The sequence below is a fragment of the Balaenoptera acutorostrata genome, chromosome 3 (assembly GCF_949987535.1).
Source record: "Balaenoptera acutorostrata chromosome 3, mBalAcu1.1, whole genome shotgun sequence".
Lineage (NCBI taxonomy): Eukaryota > Metazoa > Chordata > Mammalia > Artiodactyla > Balaenopteridae > Balaenoptera > Balaenoptera acutorostrata.
Window position 1 is genome coordinate 3,357,028 of NC_080066.1, and position 23,450 is coordinate 3,380,477.

Below are 23,450 nucleotides of genomic sequence, written 5' to 3' on the forward strand. Positions count from 1 at the left end.
TATATCTTCTTCTTGGATTGATCCCTTGATCATTATGTAGTGTCCTTCTTTGTCTCTTGTGTCTATTTGATAGGAGAATTGCTACTCCAGCTTTGTTTTGATTTCCATTTGCATAGAATATCTTTTTCCATCCCCTCATTTTCAGTCTGTATGTGTCCCTAGGTCTGAAGTGGGTCTCTTGTAGACAGCATATGTATGGGTCTTGTTTTTGTATCCATTCAGTGAGCCTGTGTCTTTTGGTAGGAGCATTTAATCCATTCATGTTTAAGATAATTATTGAGAGGTATGTTCCTATTACCATTTTCTTAATTGTTTTGGGTTTGTTTTTGTAGGTCCTTTTGTTTTCTTGTGTTTCTCACTTAGAGAAGTTCCTTTAGCATTTGTTGTGGAACTGGTTTGGTGGTGCTGAATTCTCTTAGCTTTTGCTTGTCTGTGGAGGTTTTAATTTCTCCATCGAATCTGAATGAGATCCTTGCTGGGTATAGTCGTCTTGGCTGTAGGTTTTTCTCTTTCATCACTTTAAATATGTCCTGCCAGCCCCTTCTGGCTTGCAGAGTTTCTGCTGAAAGATCAGCTGTTAAGCTTATGGGGATTCCCTTGTATGTTATTTGTTGTTCTTCCCTTGCTGCTTTTAACATATTTTCTTTGTATTTAATCTTTGATAGTTTGATTAATATGTGTCTTGGTGTGTTTCTCCTTGGATTTATCCTGTATGGGACTCTCTGCACTTCCTGGACTTGGTTGACTATTTCCTCTCCCATATTAGAGAAGTTTTCAACTGTAATCTCTTCAAATATTTTCTCCGTCCCCTTCTTTTTCTCTTCTTCTTCTGGGACCCCTATAATTCGAATGTTGGTGTGTTTAATGTTGTCCCAGAGGTCTCTGAGACTGTCCTTAATTCTTTTCATTCTTTTTTCTTTATTCTGCTCTGTGGTAGTTATTTCCACTATTTTATCTTCCAGGTCACTTATCTGTTCTTCTGCCTCAGTTATTCTGCTATTGATTCCTTCTAGAGAATTTTTAATTTCATTGATTGTGTTGTTCATCATTGTCTGCTTGCTCTTTAGTTCTTCTAGGTCCTTGTTAAACGTTTCTTGTATTTCCTCCATTTTATTTCCAAGATTTTGGATCATTACTATCATTACTCTGAATTCTTTTTCAGGTAGACTGCCTATTTCCTTTTCACTTGTTTGGTCTGGTGGGTTGTTACCTTGCTCCTTTATCTGCTCTTCTCATTTTGCTTAACTTGCTGTTTTGGGGGTCTCCTTTTTGCAGGCTGCAGGTTCGCAGTTCCCGTTGTTTTCAGTGTCTGCCCCCAGTGGGTAAGGTTGATTCAGTGGGTTGTGTAGGCTTCCTGGTGGAGGGGACTGGTGCCTGTGTTCTGGTGGATGAGGCTGGATCTTGTATTACTGGTCGGCAGGACCATGTCCAGTGGTGTGTTTTGGGGTGTCTGTCACCTTATTATGATTTTAGGCAGCCTCTCTGCTAATGGGTGGGGTTGTGTTCCTGTCTTGCTAGTTGTTTGGCATAGGGGTGTCCAGCACTGGAGCTTGCTGGTCGTTGAGTGGAGCTGAGTCTTAGCGTTGAGATGGAGATCTCTGGGAGAGCTTTCGCTGTTTGATATTACGTGGAGCCGGGAGGTCTCTGGTGGACCAGTGTCCTGAACTCGGCTCTCCCACCTTAGAGGCACAGGCCTGACACCCGGCCAGAGCACCAAGACCCTGTCAGCCACACGGCTCAGAAGAAAAGGGAGAAAAAGAGAAAGAAAGAAAAAGTTATTAAAATAAAATTTTTTTAATTATTAAAAATTAAAAAGTAATTTTAAAAAAGGGGAAAGAAAGAAAGAAGAGAGCAACCAAACCAAAAAACAAATCCCCCAATTATAACAAGCACTCAAAACTATACTGGACAGACAGAACCATAGGACAAATGGTAGAAGCAAAGCTATACAGACAAAATCACACAAAGAAGCATACACATACACACTCACAAAAAGAGAAAAAGGAAATATATTTTTTAAAAAAAGGAAGAGAGCAACCAAATCAATAAAAAATCTACCAGTGATAATAAATACTAAACTAAGATAAACATAAAACCAGACCCAAGTCTACAGTTGCTCCCAAAGTCCACCTCCTCAATTTTGCGATGATTCGTTGTCTATTCAGGTATTCCACAGATGCAGGGTACATAAAGATGATTGTGGAGATTTGATCCACTGCTCCGGAGGCTGCTGGGAGGAATTTCCCTTTCTCTTCTTTGTTCGCACAGCTCTGGGGGTTCAGCTTTGGATTTGGACCCGCCTCTGCGTGTAGGTCGCCTGAGGGCGTCTGTTCTTCGATCAGACAGGACGAGGTTAAAGGAGCAGCTGCTTTGGGGGCTCTGGCTCACTCAGGCCGGGGGGAGGGAGGGGTACAGATGCGGGGCGAGCCTGCGGTGGCAGAGGCCGGTGTGACCTTGCACCAGCCTGAGGCGCGCTGTGTGTTCTCCCAGGGAAGTTGTCCCTGGATCACGGGAGCCTGGCCGTGGCGGGCTGCACAGGCTCCTGGGAGGGGCAGTGTGGAGAGTGACCTGTGCTCGCACACAGGCTTCTTGGTGGCGGCAGCAGCAGCCTTAGCATCTCATGCCCATCTCTGGGGTCCGCGCTGATAGCCGCGGCTCGCGCCCGTCTCTGGAGCTCGTTTAGGCAGCGCTCTGAATCCCCTCTCCTTGCGCACCACGAAACTAAGAGGCAAGAAAAGTCTCTTGCCTCTTCGGCAGCTCTAGACCTTTTCCCGGACTCCCTCCTGGCTAGCTGTGGCACACTGGCCCCTTCAGGCTGTGTTCACGCCGCCAACCCCAGTCCTCTCCCTGGGATCCGACCACAGCCCGAGCCTCAGCTCCCAGCCCCGCCCGCCCCGGCGGGGGAGCAGACGAGCCTCTCGGGCTGGTGAGTGCTGGTCGGCCGCTCCTCCGTGAGGGAATCTCTCCGCTTTGCCCTCTGCACCCCTGTGGCTGTGCTCTCCTCCGTGGCTCCGAAGCTTCCCCCCTCCGCCACCCGCAGTCTCTGCCCGCGAAGGGGTTTCCTAGTGTGTGGAAACCTTTCCTCCTTCACAGCTCCCTCCCACTGGTGCAGATCCTGTCCCTATTCTTTTGTCTCTGTTTTTTCTTTTTTCTTTTGCCCTACCCAGGTACGTGGGGAGTTTCTTGCCTTTTGGGAAGTCTGAGGCCTTCTGCCAGCGTTCAGTAGGTGTTCTGTAGGAGTTGTTGCACATGTAGATGTATTTCTGATGTATTTGTGGGGAGGAAGGTAATCTCCATGTCTCACTCCTCCGCCATCTTGAAGGTCTGTCCTGGTAATATTTTTTTAACGTTTTAAATTTAAAATATACGATCCTTCTTTTACAGGAACACCAGATGCATTTTCCCAGTTACTCACCTGCCCGTATTGTGACAGAGGATATAAACGCTTTACCTCTCTGAAAGAACATATTAAATATCGCCACGAAAAGAATGAAGATAACTTCAGTTGCTCCCTGTGCAGTTACACCTTTGCATACAGAACCCAGCTCGAACGTCACATGACCTCCCATAAATCAGGAAGAGATCAAGTAAGTGGAATGACTGCATTCACGAACTTTCCACACTGAGAACTCACCCCTCCACAGAAGGCGAGGGTTTTAATATACTGAAAAATTTAGGGGATGTACTGGACAGTGTCTGGTCTACAGCCTTATGAAAAGGAAAGGGATGATTCATTTGGATTATCTGGTCATTTCTGAGTTTAAAAGCACATATGAACACTATTTTAGAGGTAACTAAGTTTTTTTTCTTTTACAGGTAGGTCCCTTTCATCTCAATTTAATTGTTTTGCTTATACCATAACAAATATTTCTCTTACGTTTAGGATATCAAAATACATACTACTGGAATGTTCAGTGTAGGGAAAATAACTGATTACATACACTGCCTCTAAAAATCTAAAGTTTAGACTCTAAATCATTTTTAATCTGAAGATTCAATTTTCATATGGTTTATTCTACTTCTGTTTCACTTTGCCTCAATTTCTAGAAGCATAAACCAAGACTATCCTATAAGTGTAAGTTACATTTAAATTGTTGGCTCTGTACTTAAGTACAGATTAAAGTTAAAGAAGTTTTTGCCAGTTGTCCTTTTATAAGACCCTGATAACTATCAACTACAAGTAGTGAAATTTAGCTACTTAATTCTAGATTTAAAAATCAAGTAAATATTCAGCTGCACAGGGTATGTTGAGGCTATGTCCAGTTTCTTATATCCAAGGATGTGAACATCTGTCTACCTGAGTGCATGAGAGTCTGCTCTGTGTGCGCCTAAGTCACAGATCCCCCAGAGGACAAGTTACCCCAAACCAGAAAACTGCAACAGAATGATGAGAAGGGTCAGCCTGTCTTCTCAGGACTCTGGGGACAACACTCACAGACTAAGATAAGGGGTGTGGGAGGGTGGCAGGCAGGGAGCAAGGACCAAGCTTCTCCTTAGGTGGGTTAGTGGTTCAGTCCACGCAGGGCACTTGGGGTGGAGCAAGTGCCAGGAGGGGAGAAAACTGACACACGGAAGACAAAGCCCATCTGTTCACATCTGCCCCGCACGAGTCCTGTCAGGGACAATACAGACACGCGCTCTTGCCACCCTGGTGTCCCGACATGACCACACTATAGACAAGCCCTGGGGAAAGGGCCTGCCAGGTGACGTTTGGGGAGCAGCCCCATCCTGCCACTGCTGCCCCACATCCTCTACCCTGAGGGCCCTTGTCAAAGGAAGGGACCTTCAGAGGACAGATGGAACGGGTGGGGAAAGCAGGAGATGCTGCTATAAAATGGTAAGATCTCTGATGACCGTGAAGGCCACTTTCTGTGAGGATTTGTCTGATGGGTGCAAAGGTATTGGTTTTATATGTGAAGTATGTAGTCAGACCACCGTCCGAAAGGAGCTGTGATAAATGTAATAATGTGAGGGTAACAGAATTGGGAACAATTTAGGTTAGGAGGCAGGAAACCAAAGAGCAGACCATCTGCCTTGCTGGCCTTTGAAAATCATGCTGTGACCTAAAGATATGCATTTCCATGTCTTATTAATTTATTCATTCAACAAGTATCTCAGTTTCGATTCTGTATCAGGCCTGTTGTAGGTGTTAAAGGCACAATAGTGAAAAAGATGAGCAAAGTCCCTGACAGTAGAAGGCGTGTATTAGTAGGTGATAGAAATGTAAGATATAAAAGCAGGTAGAATGAAGATAAGGCAAGAGTAAGAGGATAGAAAGTGGTGGAAGCTGCTATTTTTTTTTTTTTTTTTACAGGGTAGTGAGACCCTCTGAGAATAAGTGTGATAGGGAAGCCACTGAAAGATACTGCATTTTGTCTTTATAGTTTCAAGGCAGCACGGGCTCTTGGGTGGAAAGTAGACTGAGAGAGACAAGGAGGAAGCAGGGCGGCCACTTAGAGGCTGTGGCTGTGATGTAGGCCAGAGGTGGTCGGTGTGGCAGACGTGACATCGTTAGGGACCGTGGGTGCACGATGGCTTGCTGAGGGATTGAACAAGGGTCTAAGGGAAAGAGAGGGATCAGGGATTCCTCCAAAGTTCAGGGCTTAAGTGATGATCAAATAAATGAGGGGGTTATTCACAAAGGTAAGAGACACGAGAGGAGGAGCCGACTTCCAGGAGAGAAATGAAGAGGTCATCGTAGGCCTGTTGACAGCTGCCTGTTGCTTCCCAGTGGGGAACGTCGAGGAAGCAGCTGGCTGTGAGAGCCTGGCATTGAGGGGAGGGGAGACGTCTAGCGAGAGAAATTTGGGAGTTGTCACCGTATGTTCGGTTTCAAAGCCAGGGGTTTGGGTGAAGTAGAGCCTGACACGGTACGTGCTCATTTCTCTGTCCTTCCTGGACAGAACAAGGGAGATTCCAGTGAGGGAGAGCATGGAGCAAGCAGAACTTGAGCCTTTGACAGATGGGTAGAATCTTAACTGTCATAATTCAGGGGAAACATAGGCAAGAAGTAAGGGATAAATCAGAGCAAGGAGGTGAAGAGCAGGACATGTGCAGAAGACTGGGACTCACTGGACGACTGGGGCACAGGCTCCTTGGAGGCGGTTGGTGAAGAAGCAGCCTGGAAGCTCAGGGCTATGAACCTGGCGTCTGTAGTATCAGAATCTGGGTTCAGGGGTGGAGAGGAATCCTCTAGAAATCTATGAGCAGAATTGGTTGAATAATTCAATTCCAGCAGTGCTTCTGTAAGATTAATAAAGGGTACAGAATATACTTGAAGCATATAAAAGTGGGGATTGGATAAACCAGGCAGAAAGCTGTAACAACCCATGTTTGGAAGTACTTTTTAAACCATCAGATGAAGGTACATTGTGGAAATAGCAAACTGACTAGACACAGGCTGAAGTGCTGAAAAAGCCCAGCCTTTCTTCTGTTCAGGAGACCTTGTTCTTCTGTGCAGTAATTGTGCTGGAGACAGACAACTGCATGTTCTCGACTGCAGTTCCTTTATCTGTGAATCAGAGTGCGGGCGAGACGGTGTATGCATTATTTGTTGCTTCATAAAGTGATTCTGATACTTTAGGAAGTGGAAATTTTCCTTTATGTCAAAATTCTGTTGCCATGATGACCAACCTCCTTTTTGGTAATATTCCAAGTGTTAGATTTTTGTGACTGTTAAAATGTGAGGCCTTTAAGAAACAAAAGAATCACCAAAACATTACTTTTAGCAGATTGGATGTTCTTTATGTCTAAAGCCTTTTTGCTTTAATAAATAAAACACCAATTCTTTCTTACAGAGACATGTGACGCAGTCTGGGGGTAATCGTAAATTCAAGTGCACTGAATGTGGAAAAGCTTTCAAATACAAACACCATCTAAAAGAGCACTTAAGAATCCACAGTGGTAAATATTTGTTTTCTTTGTCTATGGTGAATATCATAGCAATTACGATAATAAATTAATATCACATGCGATCTACACACATGATTAGAAACGCTGCTTTTCTTTTAGGATAAAGACTAATCTGGAGAAATCTTCTGCTTGTAAATGGTATTTTACTGGAATCTTAATTTTTGAAGTATATAGCAAGTCAATAGGACATACTCCAAATTTCCTCATCAGAATATAGCATGCGTTAACCAGACATAAAACCTGAAAACACTTCAGCTTTCTGGTGAATGTTAATTTCATCGCCTCCTCTTAACAAGGGAATGATAAAGGGTATAGGGGTACCGTGTGCACAAGGAAAGGAGGAGATGAAGACACTCTTCTTTACATGAGAGAAGTAGAAATTGGAACTCGAGGCAGGAAGTGGCATGGGTGCTGGGGAGTCAGCAGGAGAGGGCAGCACAGCGGGGCGTGGGCTGAGGCATGAAGGGGGACTTAGAGGAAAATGTGCTCTGCCCTCATCTCACCCTTCTCTTCTACACTATTCATTGTCTGCAGCTTTACGTACAAAATGAACATTACTATATGGTAAAAATGTTATGTCTGTTTTAGAAACTTGTTTCCACAAAAGCTATCAAAACCTAGAAAGTATCCCACATTTGCATGCTGAACTCTGTTCGTCTCCTGATTAATTCTGATATGTTACTTAAGACTTAAATAAATAATTTTAATGAAAAACAGCTGTTAGCTAATGAGTGGGAAATTATGTGTCTGCACATGCTTATTTTGTGAAGATTTTACAAATATCCTGCAAAAAGAGTACAGTTGGGTGGCTTTGTGAGGGCTGGTTGGTGATATCTGTATTTTAGTTTGGAACTGCATTTCTAGAAGTTGTGCTGAATTGGTTGTTGGGGGCTAAATAATGTTAAAGTTACCACTCAAAAATGCTCAAACCAAGATTCATACAAATACATTTTTAAATTTTTTTACACATTAATGTGTCTGGAAAGTAAAGATTGTCTTTTAGAGCCTGCAAACAGGATGCTGTTTCTCAGCTCCTGTGCCATTGAACAGTTTTCATCAATTTTATACATATATATTAATATTAATTAACATATATTAATATATATATTAAATGGATCTTTTTTCCTCTTATACCACTGTCCTTTATTCTTCCGGCTTTATTGAGATATAATTGACATATAGCACTGTATAAGTTTAAGGTGTACAGCGTGATCTGACTTACATCATGAAATGATTATCATCACAGTAAGTTTAGTGAACATCCATCTCATACAGACGCAAAATTATAGAAAAAAATATTTTCCTTGTGATGAGATCTCTTAGGATTTACTCTCAACTTTCACATATAACATGCAGCAGTGTTAATTATACTTACCATGTTATACATTGCATTCCTAGTACTTATTTATCTTATAACTGGAAGTTTGTACCTTTTGACCACCTTCATCCAATTCCCCCTCCCCCCCGCCCCGCCTCTGGTAATCACAGGTCTGATCTCTTTTTCTATGAGTTTGTAAATTTTTATAAAGTGTCTTTGTCTGGTTTTGGTATCAGGCTGATGCTGGCCTTGTAGAATGAGTTCAGAAGCATCCCTTCCTCTGCAAACTTATTTTTGAAACAGTTTAAGAAAAATAGGTGTTACATCAATAATATATTTTTAATAATCTCCTGTCTTATCAGAAATGATTTGAAGTTGTTGGTAGAGATATAGCTAATTCAAGGGAGTTTTTTAAATATTAAAATTGGGGTAATAAAGTAAGAAAGATTCACATACAAAATGAATGTCATATGGTCCTATTGCAGTCACAGTTGGGATGCACAGATCACACCAAACAAGAAGTTAATAATCACAGAATCCTACATTGATATTCAGAAATCAACCTCAATCAAGTAGGGAGCTAGTATCTGTAGTACCTACAGAAAAACTTTAGGAGTTTCGATGGTGAAGAGCTTTGTTAAGCTAACAGTATGCTGCTACTTCAAATTTAGACCACATCATAGAACACAAAACTCCCACTGTGCTCTGCTCTCCATTCATTATGTATTTATGTCTCTTATTTTTTTTTTCACACACACACACACTGTATTTTATTTTTACAAGAGATATAAATAGACTGACACCAAGCATTGTACATGGATGACCACAACAAAAGCAACAATGATTGCAATTACCAAACATGAAACACACTCATACTATGTCATCTTATTCTTAAAATTATTTACTATGAGGCTTGTACACCTCTAACACAGCAAAAATTTTAAAAACATTTAAGAAAAATAAAGTTAAGAAAGTAAGACAGGCATGAAGTAAACATGAGAAAAAAAGGAATATATAAAATCCTTTGCACATGCTAGAAGTGACCACAAATTAGACCCTAAGGTTTAGGAAGTAAGAAAACTACAATTAGTAACCAAGACCCAGAGTGACTGTAAGTAAAAAGAATCAGTTGCTGGAAAAAGCTCAAACCCTTCCTGATACTAAGTCCATAGAGAAAGTTATTCCTTGACGCATCATTAAGAATAAAGAACAGGGAGGACCTTCAAGATGGCAGAAGAGTCAGACGTGGAGATCACCTTCCTCCCCACAAATACATCAGAAATACATCTACATGTGGAACAACTCCTACGAAACACCTACTGAACGCTGGCAGAAGACCACAGACTTCCCAATAGGCAAGACTCTCCCCACGTACCTGGCCGTGTGGCTGACAGGGTCTTGGTGCTCCAGCTGGGTGTCAGGCCTGAGTCTCTGAGGTGGGAGAGCCGAGTTCAGGACACTGGACCACCGGACACGTCCCAGTCCCATGTTAATATTAATTGGCAAGAGCTCTCCCAGAGATCTCTGTCTCAATGCTAAGACCCAGCTAAACTCAACAACCAGCAAGCTCCAGTGCTGGACACCCCTATGCCAAACAACTAGCAAGACAGGAACACAACCCCACCCATTAGCAGAGAGGCTGCCTAAAATCATAATAAGGTGACACCCCAAAACACACCACTGGACATGGTCCTGCCGACCAGAAATACAAGATCCAGCCTCATCCACCAGAACACAAGCACCAGTCTCCTCCACCAGGAAGCCTACACAACCCACTGAACCAACCTTAGCCACTGGGAGCAGACACCAAAAACAGAACCTGCAGCCTGTGAAAAGGAGACCCCAAATGCAATAACTTAGGCAATGAGAAGACAGAGAAATACGCAGTAGATGAAGAAGCAAGGTAAAAACCCACCAGACCGAACAAATGAAGAGGAAATAGGCAGTCTGAAAAAGAATTCAGAGTGATGATAGTAAAGATGATCCAAAATCTTGGAAATAGAATGGAGGAAATACAAGAAACATTTAACAAGGACCTAGAAGAACTAAAGAGCAAACAGACAATGATGAACACCACAATAAATGAAATTTAAAATTCTCTAGAAGGAATCAATAGCAGAATAACTGAGGCAGAAGAACGGATAAGTTACCTGGAAGATAAAACAGTGGAAATAACTACCACAGAGCAGAATAAAGAAAAAAGAATGAAATGAATTGAGGACAGTCTCAGAGACCTCCGGGACAACATTAAACGCACCAACATTCGAATTATAGGGGTCCCAGAAGAAGAGGAGAAAAAGAAAGGGACTGAGAAAATATTTGAAGGGATTATAGTTGAAAACTTCCCTAATATGAGAAAGGAAATAATCAACTCCAGGAAGCACAGAGAGTCCCATACAGGATAAATCCAAGGAGAAACACACCAAGACACATATTAATCAAACTATCAAAAATTAAAATACAAAGAATTAAAAGCAGCAAGGGAAAAGCACCAAATAATATACAAGGGAATCCCCATAAGCTTAACAGCTGATCTTTCAGCAGAAACTCTGCAGGCCAGAAGGGAGTGGCAGGACATATTTACAGTGATGAAAGGGAAAAACCTACAAACAAGATTACTCTACCCAGCAAGGATCTCATTCAGATTCGATGGAGAAATGAAAACCTTTACAGACAAGCAAAAGCTAACAGAATTCAGCACCACCAAACCAGCTTTACAACAAATGCTGAAGGAACTTCTCTAGGCAGGAAACACAAGAGAAAGAAAAGACCTACATTAACAAACCCAAAACAATTAAGAAAATGGTCATTAGAACATAACATATCCATAATTACCTTAAATGTAAATGTATTAAATGCTCCAACCAAAAGACATAGACTGGCTGAATGGATACAAAAACATACGCTGTCTACAAGAGATGCACTTCAGACCTAGGGACACATACAGACTGAAAATGAGGGGATGGAAAAAGATATTCCATGCAAATGGAAATAAAAGAAAGCTGGAGTAGCAATTCTCCTATCAGACAAAATAGACTTTAAAATAAAGACTATTACAAGAGACAAAGAAGGACACTACATAATGATCAAGGGATCAATCCAAGAAGAAGATATAACAATTGTAAATATTTATGCACCCAACTTAGGAGCACCTCAATACATAAGGCAAATGCTAACAGCCATAAAAGGGGAAATCGACAGTAACACAATAATAGTAGGGGACTTTAGCACCCCACTTTCACCAATGGACAGATCAACCAAAATGAAGGACTTAATTGATATTTATAGGACATTCCATCCAAAAACAACAGAATACACTTTCTTCTCAAGTGCTCCTGGAACATTCTCCAGGATAGATCATATCTTGGGTCACAAATCAAGCCTTGGTAAGTTTAAGAAAATTGAAACTGTATCAAGTATCTTTTCTGACCACAACACTATGAGACTAGATGTCAATTACAGGAAAAAAAAACTGTAAAAAATACAAACACATGGAGGCTAAACAGTATGCTACTAAATAACCAAGAGATCACTGAAGAAATCAAAGAGGAAATCAAAAAATTCCTAGAAACAAATGACAGTGAAAACACAACAACCCAAAGCCTGTGGGATGCAGCAAAAGCAGTTCTAAGAGGGAAGTTCATGGCAACACAATCCTACCTTAAGAAACAAGAAACATCTCAAATAAACAACCTAACCTTACACTTAAAGCAATTAGAGAAAGAAGAACCAAAAAAGCCCCAAGTTAGCAGAAGGAAAGAAATCATAAAGATCAGAAATAAATGAAAAAGAGATGAAGGAAACAATAGCAAAGATCAATAAAACTAAAAGCTGGTTCTTTGAGAAGATACACAAAATTGATACACCATTAGCTAGACTCATCAAGAAAAAAAGGGAGAAAACTCAAAATCAATAGAATTAGGAAAGAAAAAGGAGAAGTAACAACTGACACTGCTGAAATACAAAGGATCATGAGAGATTACTACAAGCAACTATATGCCAATAAAATGGACAACCTGGAAGAAATGGACAAATTCTTAGAAAAGTACAAGCTTCCGAGACTGAACCAGGAAGAAATAGAAAACATAAACAGACTAATCACAAGCACTGAAATTGAGACTGTGATTAAAAATCTTCCAACAAACAAAAGCCCAGGACCAGATGGCTTCACAGGCGAATTCTATCAAACATCTAGAGAAGAGCTGACACCTATCTTCTTCAGCTCTTCCAAAATATAGCAGAGGGAGGAACACTCCAAAACTCATTCTATGAGGCCACCATCACCCTGATACCAAAACCAGACAAAGATGTCACAAAGAAAGAAAACTACAGGCCAATATCACTGATGAACATAGATGCAAAAATCCTCAACAAAATACTAGCAAACAAAATCCAACAGCACATTAAAAGGATCATACACCATGATCAAGTGGGATTTATCCCAGTAATGCAAGGATTCTTAAATATATGCAAATCAATCAATGTGATACACCATGTTAACAAAATGAAGGATAAAAACCATATGATAATCTCAATAGATGCAGAAAAAGCTTTAGACAAAAGTCAACACCCATTTATGATAAAAACTCTCCAGAAAGTAGGCATAGAGGGAACTTACCTCAGCATAATAAAGGCCATATATGACAAACCCACAGCCAACATCATTCTCAATGGTGAAAAACTGAAACCATTTCCACTAAGATCAGGAACAAGACAAGGTTGCCCACTCTCACCACTATTATTCAACATAGTTTTGGAAGTTTTAGCCACAGCAATCAGAGAAGAAAAAGAAATAAAAGGAATCCAAATCAGAAAAGAAGAAGTAAAACTGTCACTGTTTGCAGATGACATGATACTATACATAGAGAATCCTAAAGATGCTACCAGAACACTACTAGAGCTAATCAATGAATTTGGTAAGTAGCAGGATACAAAATTAATGCACAGAAATCTCTTGCATTCCTATATACACACTAATGATGAAAAATCTGAAAGAGAAATTAAGGAAACACTCCCCTTTACCACTGCAACAGAAAGAATAAAATACCTAGGAATAAACCTACCTAAGGAGACAAAAGACCTGTATGCAGAAAATTATAAGACATTGATGAAAGAAATTAAAGATGATAGAAACAGATGGAGAGATATACTATGTTCTTTGATTGGAAGAATCAACATAGTGAAAATGACTATAGTACCCAAAGCAATCTATAGGTTCAATGCAATCCCTGTCAAACTACCAATGGCATTTTTCACAGAACTAGAACAAAAAAAATTGCACAATTTGTATGGAAACACAAAAGACCCCAAATAGCCAAAGCAATCTTGAGAAACAAAAACAGAGCTGGAGGAATCAGGCTCCCAGAATTCAGACTATACTACAAAGCTACAGTAATCAAGACAGTATGGTACTGGCACAAAACCAGAAATATAGATCAATGGAACAGGATAGAAAGCCCAGAGAAAAACCCACGCACATATGGTCACCTTATCTTTGATAAAGGAGGCAAGAATATACAATGGAGAATTGAGCCTCTTCAATAAGTGGTGCTGGGAAAACTGGACAGCTACAGGTAAAAGAATGAAATTAGAAAACTTCCTAACACCATACACAAACAAACTCAAAATGGATTAAAGACCTAAATGTAAGGCCAGACACATAAAACTCTTAGAGGAAAACATAGGCAGAACACTTTATGACTTAAATCACAGCAAAATCCTTTTTGACCCACCTCCTAGAGAAATGGAAATAAAAACAAAAATAAACAAGTGAGATCTAATGAAACTTAAAGGCTTTTGCACAGCAAAGCAAACTATAAACAAGATGAAAAGACAACCCTCAGAATGGGAGAAAATATTTGCAAACAAAGCAACTGACAAAGGATTAATCTCCAAAATATACAAGCAGCTCATGCAGCTCAATATCAAAAAAACAAAAAACCCAATCCAAAAATGGGCAGAAGACCTAGACATTTCTCCAAAGAAGATATACAGATTGCCTACAAACACATGAAAGGATGCTCAACATCACTAATCATTAGAGAAATGCAAATCAAAACTACAACGAGGTATCACCTCACACCAGTCAGAATGGCCATCATCAAAAAAAAATCTACAAACAATAAACGCTAGAGAGGGTGTGGAGAAGAGGGAACCCTCTTGCACTGTTGGTGGGAATGTAAATTGATACAGCCACTATGGAGAACAGTATGGAGATTCCTTATAAAACTAAAAATAGAACTACCATATGACCCAGCAATCCCACTACTGGGTATATACCCTGAGAAAACCATAATTCAAAAAGAGTCATGTACCACAATGTTCATTGCAGCACTATTTACAATAGCCAGGACATGGAAGCAACCTAAGTGTCCATCAACAGATGAATGGATAAAGAAGATGTGGCACATATATACAATGGAATATTACTCAGCCATAAAAAGAAACGAAATTGAGTTATTTGTAGTGAGGTGGATGGACCTAGAGTCTGTCATACAGAGTGAAGTAAGTCAGAAAGAGAAAAACAAATACCGTATGCTAACACATATATATGGAATCTAAGGAAAAAAAAAAGTCATGAAGAACCTAGGGGTAAGATGGGAATAAAGACACAGACCTACTAGAGAATGGACTTGAGGATAGGGGGAGGGGGCAGGGTAAGCTGTGACAAAGTGAGAGAGTGGCATGGACATATATACACTACCAAATGTAAAATAGATAGCTAGTGGGAAGCAGCCGCATAGCACAGGGAGATCAGCTCGGTGGTTTGTGACCATCTAGAGGGTGGGAGGGAGGGAGTCGCAAGAGGGAAGAGATACGGGAACAGATGTATGTGTATAACTGATTCACTTTGTTATAAAGCAGAAACTAACACCATTGCAAAGCAATTATACTCCAATAAAGATGTTAAAAAAAATCTACAAACAGTAAACACTAGATACAAACAATAAACGCTAGAGAGGGTGTGGAGAAGAGGGAACCCTCTTGCACTGTTGGTGGGAATGTAAATCGATACAGCCACGATGGAGAACAGTATGGAGGTTCCTTAAAAAACTAAAAATAGAACTACCATACGACCCAGCAATCCCACTACTGGGCATATACCCTGAGAAAACCATAATTCAAAAAGAGTCATGTACAATGTTCACTGCAGCACTATTTACAAAAGCCAGGACATGGAAGCAACCTAAGTGTCCATCAACAGATGAATGGATAAAGAAGATGTGGCACATATATACAATGGAATATGACTCAAGCCATAAAAAGAAACGAAATTGAGTTATTTGTAGTGAGGTGGATGGACTTAGAGTCTGTCATACAGAGTGAAGTAAGTCAGAAAGAGAAAAATACCCTATGCTAACACATATATGTGGAATCTTAAAAAAAAAAAAAAAGGTTCTGAAGAACCTAGGAGCAGGACAGGAATAAAGATGCAGTCGAGAATGGACTTGAGGACACGGGGAGGGGGAAGGGTAAGCTGTGACGAAGTGAGAGAGTGGCATGGACATATATACACTACCAAATGTAAAACAGATAGCCAGTGGGAAGCAGCCTCATAGCACAGGGAGATCAGCTCGGTGCTTTGTGACCACCTAGAGGGGTGGGATAGGGAGGGTGGGAAGAGGGAGGGGATATGGGAATATATGTATACATATAGCTGATTCACTTTGTTATACAGCAGAAACTGACACACCATTGCAAAGCAATTATACTCCAATAAAGATGTTAAAAAATTAAGTTAAAAAATAAAGAACAAAATATTTATATCATCCTGAGAAATATCCTTAAAATAATACAGCAGAGAATTTGACAGTGTTTTCTCTCTAAAATAAGATTCTTCAATAGAGGCCAATGATAGTTCACCAAAGTGCAATTCAGCAAAAGCATTGTCCCAGGGTGGCCGATGGATGCCGTCCCAGTCTACGGCTCCCTGATGGTTTATTCCAAGGGGAGAGTTCAAGCAGGGCTACTCAGTGTCATCCCAGATAGATTGAGAAACTAGTATACCAAGACAGTGCTGTGACAATTTCATTATATTTTATACAATATTCATCCATAGGAGATTGGAAAATTTTTTTAATGAAAAAACAAATGACCCTTCACCACAGATAGTTTTGAAAGCACTGTTTAGAGTATCTAATAATGAATGAACTGCATATCCTTCAGGAAACCTCTGTCATTTTTTTTCTCAGCTGAGTTTTTAAAAAGGCATTGAGGGTCAGGGTCCTCAATTATATGCCCTAAAATTGCCCGGATAGTTGGTCTCTTCTGATACCCATGAAATGAACCCTATGCAGAGACGTGTGTCACCCGTCATGTGAACTTCGCACGTGGTGGGAACTGAGCTGTGAGGAGAAGGCCACCACACCTGCACACACAGGGGGTGCAGAAGAGCCCCTTCACCTGGGCTGGGATCCTCCCCAGCAAGTAACCTGGGTTTGTTCCACGGCCTTATAGTCATTTTAGCCTGGAAAACTTTTACATCAGGTGCAACCAAACACCCACCTCAGCCATTAAAAAGAAAAAGTCAGTGTTCATAGTACATCTAACTTTGAGCAGCACACCTTCCTGATATAACCTCCAGGGTTTAGTCGTTACAAACACTGACCTAGATCGACTGGTAAGGGAGGTGATGTACTTTAGCTATCATCCATAAAGCTATGAAGTTAGAGTTAGAAACAAGGGTTTTTCTAACAAACATAGTGACTTTGGCTCTAGAATAATTGTTCTGCAGACCTTCTTTGCAGGAGTGGTAAAGTATCAGGGTGATTCCCAATAAGCATAATGATAAGTAGCACTTACTGAACACTTAACTATGTACAGCCACATTCTAGTTATTTGTATGCATTAAGTCATACAGTTCTCACAATAACCCTGTGAGGTAGATGCTACTATTTCCTCTCTTTTTTACTGATGAGAAAATGGAGGTTCAGCAAGCTTAGCTTGTCCACAGTCACTCAGCTGGGACATGGCAGAGCCGGGGCCCTGACACAGGCATCCTGTCTCCAAAGCCACTGCCGCACCCACTGTGCTCTTCCACCTCCCTGTTTGTAAAGATAGAAATAATCCGTGTTACATATGCTTATTTTCCTAGTGAGCAGGAGAACACGTGTGGCTCACTAGGACATATCCCTTGTTTTACCCCCACTGGAAATTTTTATCTGATGCATTTTGAGTACTGAATCATATTTCAGGCATCCCGTTGGAAAGATATTGATTAAACTGGAGAATTTCCAGAGGTGAGTTAACAAGCAAGTAAGGGTTCTAAAAACCATGTCCCATGAGGAATGCGTGAAAGACCTGGATATGTTCAGCCTACACAAGGGAAATGGAAGAATACACGTGGCAGCTCTTCATCAATTTGGAAGTCTGGCTCGTGGAAGAACAGTTAATAAACCAATTCTGTGTGGCATCAGAAGCAAACTAGTACAGGGAAGTAGGCATTCTGACAAGCTGCCTTTGGCTTAGTACTGAGCCTCTGTCTCATTGCTTTTGTAAGGAATCACTAACACTTCTTGAGAGCACACTGGGTTTTGCTACATAATCTCATATAACTGCTACAACAATCCACTGAGGATGTATCTACATTTATTTATGCACCAAAACGCTGAGGCTTAAAAAGGTTAAGGAAATAGCCTGTGACAGCCGGAATCTGAACCCAGATCCATGGTCCTCAGCAGAGCCAGACTAGACTGTCTTCCACAGAGCTGTCCCGCGGCAGCAGACTCCTTTTAATAAAGGAGGGTACGCAGAGATGAGCGAGTGCCAAGGATGATACAAACTTAACTCGTCATTGAGAAGGAGGCTGTAGAGGGCTTACTAGATTCCTCCCAGTTCTGATTTCTTAGGTAAAAATTTCTGTGAAAATATATTGCACTTGTCTTAAAGTTTGCAACATTGAAGTTACATTACTAGCAGAGCTTACATTGACTTTCTTGCTGCTTTCCTTTTAATTATTAAAAAGAAAGGGGGAATGTGTTGGGGGTGGCGGTGGTAGGATGAACTGGGAGACTGGGATTGACATGTATACACTAATATGTATAAAACAGATACCTAATAAGAACCTGCTATATAAAAAATAAATAAAATTCAAAAATTCAAAAAAAAAAAAAGAATAAAGCTGAATATACCAGAAACTAACACAACATTGCAAATCAACTACATATCAATTTAAAAAAAAGAATAAAGTGGCTATAAACATCAAAAAAGGGGGGGGAGATAAAGAGCTTTAATTTTGCTACTGAGTAGATAATCAGCATCGTCACATTTCATAATTTTCATAATTAGCCGTTCATTCATCTAAAGAAGGTTTAAAGGGCATCTCTGTGAGCCACTGAGCACTGTAACAGGTGCAGGTAAACGGCCCACAACACCTGGAGTTCGCTCCCTCCCTGAAAATGGGCATCAGTAACCTTTAAATTATAAATGATGAACTAGAAGTTAAAGCAAAAGTAAAAAAGAAATAGGTTGTATGTAAATATTTCATGTAGCTCAGTGCTTCTCAAAATTTTCTGTCGAAGTATCCCTAGTGGCCAAGAAGAATAAATGCCTTGTACCCTGGAAGGTCTAGGGAAGCAACTTAAAGGAGGCCTCTGTAAGCGGGTTTTTCCTAACATTTCACAGAAACGTTGCATTTGTGCAACATAGTCTAAACTGTCTTAATATTTAAATGTTTTAAATTATCATAACCACTATCGCTAAAATTGAAACTCTAAGATGCTTTTCATACCCAGTAAAACATTGCCTGATATATCCAGAAGTACATACATCCCAGTTTAATAAGCCAAGGTTTATAACAATACCTTGTATTTAAAGTTTTCTTCACATTGAAAAAGATCTTTTCAAGGAAACCTGTGGATATGGGAAGGATAGATATTCATGACTCATACAGTTAAGGTGAGATGTTCATACATGTTAAGCCTTACGGGAGATTTACTTTTCTTTCCTCTAATATTAATTTCTCCTACAGATGGTTAAGTAGAATAAAATATAGAAAATTACATAAATTGGTGAAACAGGATAAGAAAAAAATTACTTGCAAGAGTAGGATATAATTTTTTGGTATTTGAGAATGATTTGAACTTTTAAAAGTTTGCAGAAATACTGTACACATATGCTGAGAAGATTCTTTTATTGGTTAGCACGTAGTTCAGACCAACGTTTTACTGGTGTTTATGACATTTACGTAGGTTTTGAACGTAAAGTGATGATTCTAAATAAAATTATATTACAAACATACATGGTAACCCCTTTTTAAATTGATAACTGCTTGTTTTAGGGAAAACGTGGATACATAAAAATTTATGAATGTAATTTTTTGTTGTTGTTTAGGAGAGAAGCCATATGAATGCCCAAACTGCAAGAAACGTTTTTCCCATTCCGGTTCCTATAGCTCACACATAAGCAGTAAGAAATGTATCAGCCTGATGCCTGTGAACGGGCGACCACGAACAGGGCTCAAGACCGCGCAGTGCCCCTCACCAGCGCTCTCGGCATCACCAGGCAGTCCCACGCGACCACAGATACGGCAGAAGACAGAGAATAAGCCCTTCCAAGAACAACTTTCCATAAACCAAATCAAAGCTGAGCCTGTGGATTATGAGCTCAAGCCCATAGTGGTTGCTTCAGGAATCAGCTGTTCAACCCCTTTACAGAATGGGGTTTTCAGTGGCGGTGGCCCCTTGCAGGCAACCAGTGCTGCTCAGGGTGTGGTGCAAGCCGTTGTCCTGCCAACGGTGGGTTTGGTGTCCCCCATCAGTATCAATTTAAGTGATATTCAGAATGTACTCAAAGTGGCAGTAGATGGTAATGTAATCAGGCAAGTTTTGGAGAATAATCAAGCCAACCTTGCATCCAAAGAACAAGAAACAATCAACGCTTCATCCATCCAGCAAGGTGGCCATTCTGTTATTTCAGCCATCAGTCTTCCTCTGGTTGATCAAGATGGAACAACCAAAATCATCATTAACTACAGTCTTGAACAACCTAGCCAACTTCAAGTTGTTCCTCAGAATTTGAAAAAAGAAAATCCAGTCCCCACCAACAGTTGCAAAAGTGAGAAGTTACCAGAAGATCTTACTGTTAAATCTGAGAAGGACAAAAGCTTTGAAGGAGGGGGGAATGACAGCACTTGCCTCCTGTGTGACGACTGTCCGGGGGACATCAGCGCACTTCCGGAGCTAAAGCACTATGACCTGAAGCAGCCCGCCCAGCCCCGTCTGCCCCCCACACCAGAAGCTGCCAAGCCCGAGGCCTCTGTCCCCTCGGGGTCCGGAGACGGCAGCCTGTCTCCCAGTCAGCCACCTTTAAAGAACCTCCTGTCTCTTCTGAAAGCATATTACGCCTTGAACGCACAGCCAAGTGCAGAAGAGCTCTCAAAAATTGCTGACTCAGTGAACCTACCGCCGGATGTAGTGAAAAAGTGGTTTGAAAAGATGCAGACGGGGCAGACTTCAGTGCAGTCTTCTGAGGCATCTTCTCCCGAGCCAGGCAAAGCCAACACCCCTGCAAAGGACGATGATCAGCCTCAACCTACAAACGCAGATGACTCCCAGGACGGCACAAGGAATCTCCAGAGCCCTCTGAAGATAACTAGCTCCCCCGTCTTACCAGTGGGCTCGGCCGTCAATGGTTCCAGAAGCGGCGCTTCATCCCCATCCCCCCTCAACCTCTCCTCCTCCGGAAACGCACAGGGTTACTCGTACCCGGCAGAAGGGGCACAGGAAGAGCCACAAGTCGAACCTCTTGATCTTTCACTACCAAAGCAACAGGGAGAGCTATTGGAAAGGTCAACTATCACTAGTGTTTACCAGAACAGTGTTTATTCTGTCCAGGAAGAACCCTTGAACTTGTCTTGTGCAAAAAAGGAGCCACAAAAGGACAGTTGTGTCACAGACTCAGAACCAGTTGTAAATGTAATCCCACCAAGTGCCAACCCCATAAATATTGCTATACCTACAGTCACTGCCCAGTTACCCACGATTGTGGCCATCGCTGACCAGAACAGCGTTCCGTGCTTGCGAGCGCTGGCGGCCAACAAGCAGACCATCCTGATCCCCCAGGTCGCGTACACGTACTCGACTGCAGTCAGCCCCGCGGTCCAGGAAGCATCCCTGAAGGTGACCCAGCCCAACGGAAATCAGGTAAAGAATGCTCGCACCCTCAACCTATGGGTCAAGTGCTCGCTTGACTTATTTCAGTGAATTTTTCTAATAAAAATCAGTCACGAGAGAGCCAAGCAGCTTGTTAAGCTGTCATTTTTGAAAGGAAATAGATGAATGTGTGCCTTAGTACTTTTCAACGGCAGTTTTGTTATTCTGCTGAGAAAAGGGTCGATGAGTCTCAGCTAAATACTGACTGTCTGAAACTAGAGACAGAAGAGGAAAGTAAAACTGGAATGCTCCCTAATCAGACTTCTGTTTTTATAGTTAGATTCCCAAAATTCGTTAAGTTTCTGCGTTGATTATGATCATTAGTAAATGAGAATTTGTTCACAGACATTTCACACCAGGCAAACTTAGCTATCACTTTTTATGTGTTAACACCTCTGTTTATAAAAAGACTTTAATTAAACAAACAAAAATTAAGTATATAAAGAATTCATCTAGTGAATTTACTAATGATTTTATAAGCTGTAAACTAAATAGTGTTCAATCATAATGATATATGAGGAAATATACTTGTGAATCTATGTTTGCATTTTCCTCTTTAATTCCCCCTAAATCCATGACAGTTTTGATAGAACCATTTTGTGTGACTGTTGTGTGTCTCACTGTCTGGGCTTTTTCCGTGTCACTGACCTTGATGTCTCTCCATTTTTTTCCATCAATTTCTGATTGAATTTATCTCTAGTATTCATTTGATTCAATCTTTTTTCCAAATATTTGCTATAAGTAGGGGCAGCTAAAATAATTACAGTATCCTGTTCAAGTGTGTTTTGCTGCTTTTTTCTCCTTAACTATTGCTACCAATGGGCTTCCCGTAATTGTGGTAACTCTTGAAAAAGTTTTCACATGGCTAAATTTCTTACTAAGTCTAAATTTTGGGTGTATAAAACACTCTTCACGCCTTTGAATAATAAACAGGGAACCACAAACATTTCAGTTAATCATCCAACTAGATCAAATAACGTTGAAAATAGAGTCCCTTTAGCACCATTAGCAGCTTGCAAATGCCAGAAAAATGTCGGCGCCTCTCCCACCTTACAAAGCCGTGAGAAATGTTGAAAACCTTTGAATGTGTAGAAAATTTGTGAATTCAGAATGGAAGACTTCAGAAAAGACACAGGATCTTAGGGGCCCCATCCCACTACAGGCTCCCTGAAGAATTATTCTACCGACAGGAGGCCCAAGTTACCTCCCCAACCCTATCCCTAACCCGAAACTCTGAAGATTCATTGTCTAGCAAGTGTTCTTGTTTAAAAATGTAGACCCTCCTACATTGTTTTTCCATGTTGCTCCTTAGAAAAGTGATAGGGAGACAATGGAGTTTAGTTCACAAAACTCTAAGGTTCTGGAAGATACAATTTAAAGACCACTTTTAAAAAACAGAATCTTAATTTTTGCTTAGTGAAACTCAGAATGAAAAAGTGAAGGTAAGTGATGCAGTCAGAAATCTGTGATTGTTTAGCCAACTCGTAAGTTAAAACTTTCTGCCAGTTTCTCATAAATTAACGATTCACATGGAACTGGGTGGACCGTGTTAGTACCGCGTTTTGTGTTCTTTCTTTTTGGTGCCCTTCCTTCTCGGTGCCAGCTGGCCCTGGGTTTGCTGCGGTTGTGGCTGTAGCGCCCCTCCCTTTTGTCTGTGTCAGCCCCACCTGTCACCTGGCCCTCCCCTTGGAGCCTGCTTTGGTCAAGCTGTTGAAAGTGTAAATCACAGTAGTTCTTTAATCTGTGCTTTTATTTATGTCTCTTGCTTATCTTGTAATTTTAAATGAAATTTTCCTACTTGTTTTTCTCCTTTAGGATGAAAGGCAAGACACTAGCTCAGAAGGAGTATCAAATGTAGAAGATCAGAATGACTCTGATTCCACGCCACCCAAAAAGAAAATGCGAAAGACAGAAAATGGAATGTATGCTTGTGATCTGTGTGATAAGATATTCCAGAAGAGTAGCTCGTTGTTGAGACATAAATACGAACACACAGGTACGTATGCTCATGAACCTGGCAGTTTTGGAAAAACAAATTTATAACCGTTTCCATAACCTGAAGTGCCCGG

The 23,450-nt window shown here is 40.9% G+C and overlaps 1 protein-coding gene across 4 annotated transcripts in view; it reads left to right on the top strand.

Moving 5' to 3' along the window:
* ZEB1 (zinc finger E-box binding homeobox 1) overlaps window positions 1–23,450 on the top strand; it is a 213,111-nt gene that overhangs the window by 187,086 nt on the left and 2,575 nt on the right. For all 4 annotated transcript variants that reach the window (XM_057541985.1, XM_057541987.1, XM_057541986.1 and 1 more), the window contains 4 exons: window positions 3,385–3,587; window positions 6,798–6,903; window positions 19,562–21,372; window positions 23,197–23,377. In XM_057541985.1, coding sequence (XP_057397968.1) covers window positions 3,385–3,587; window positions 6,798–6,903; window positions 19,562–21,372; window positions 23,197–23,377 — 2,301 coding nt within the window. The remainder of the gene's footprint in view (window positions 1–3,384; window positions 3,588–6,797; window positions 6,904–19,561; window positions 21,373–23,196; window positions 23,378–23,450) is intronic.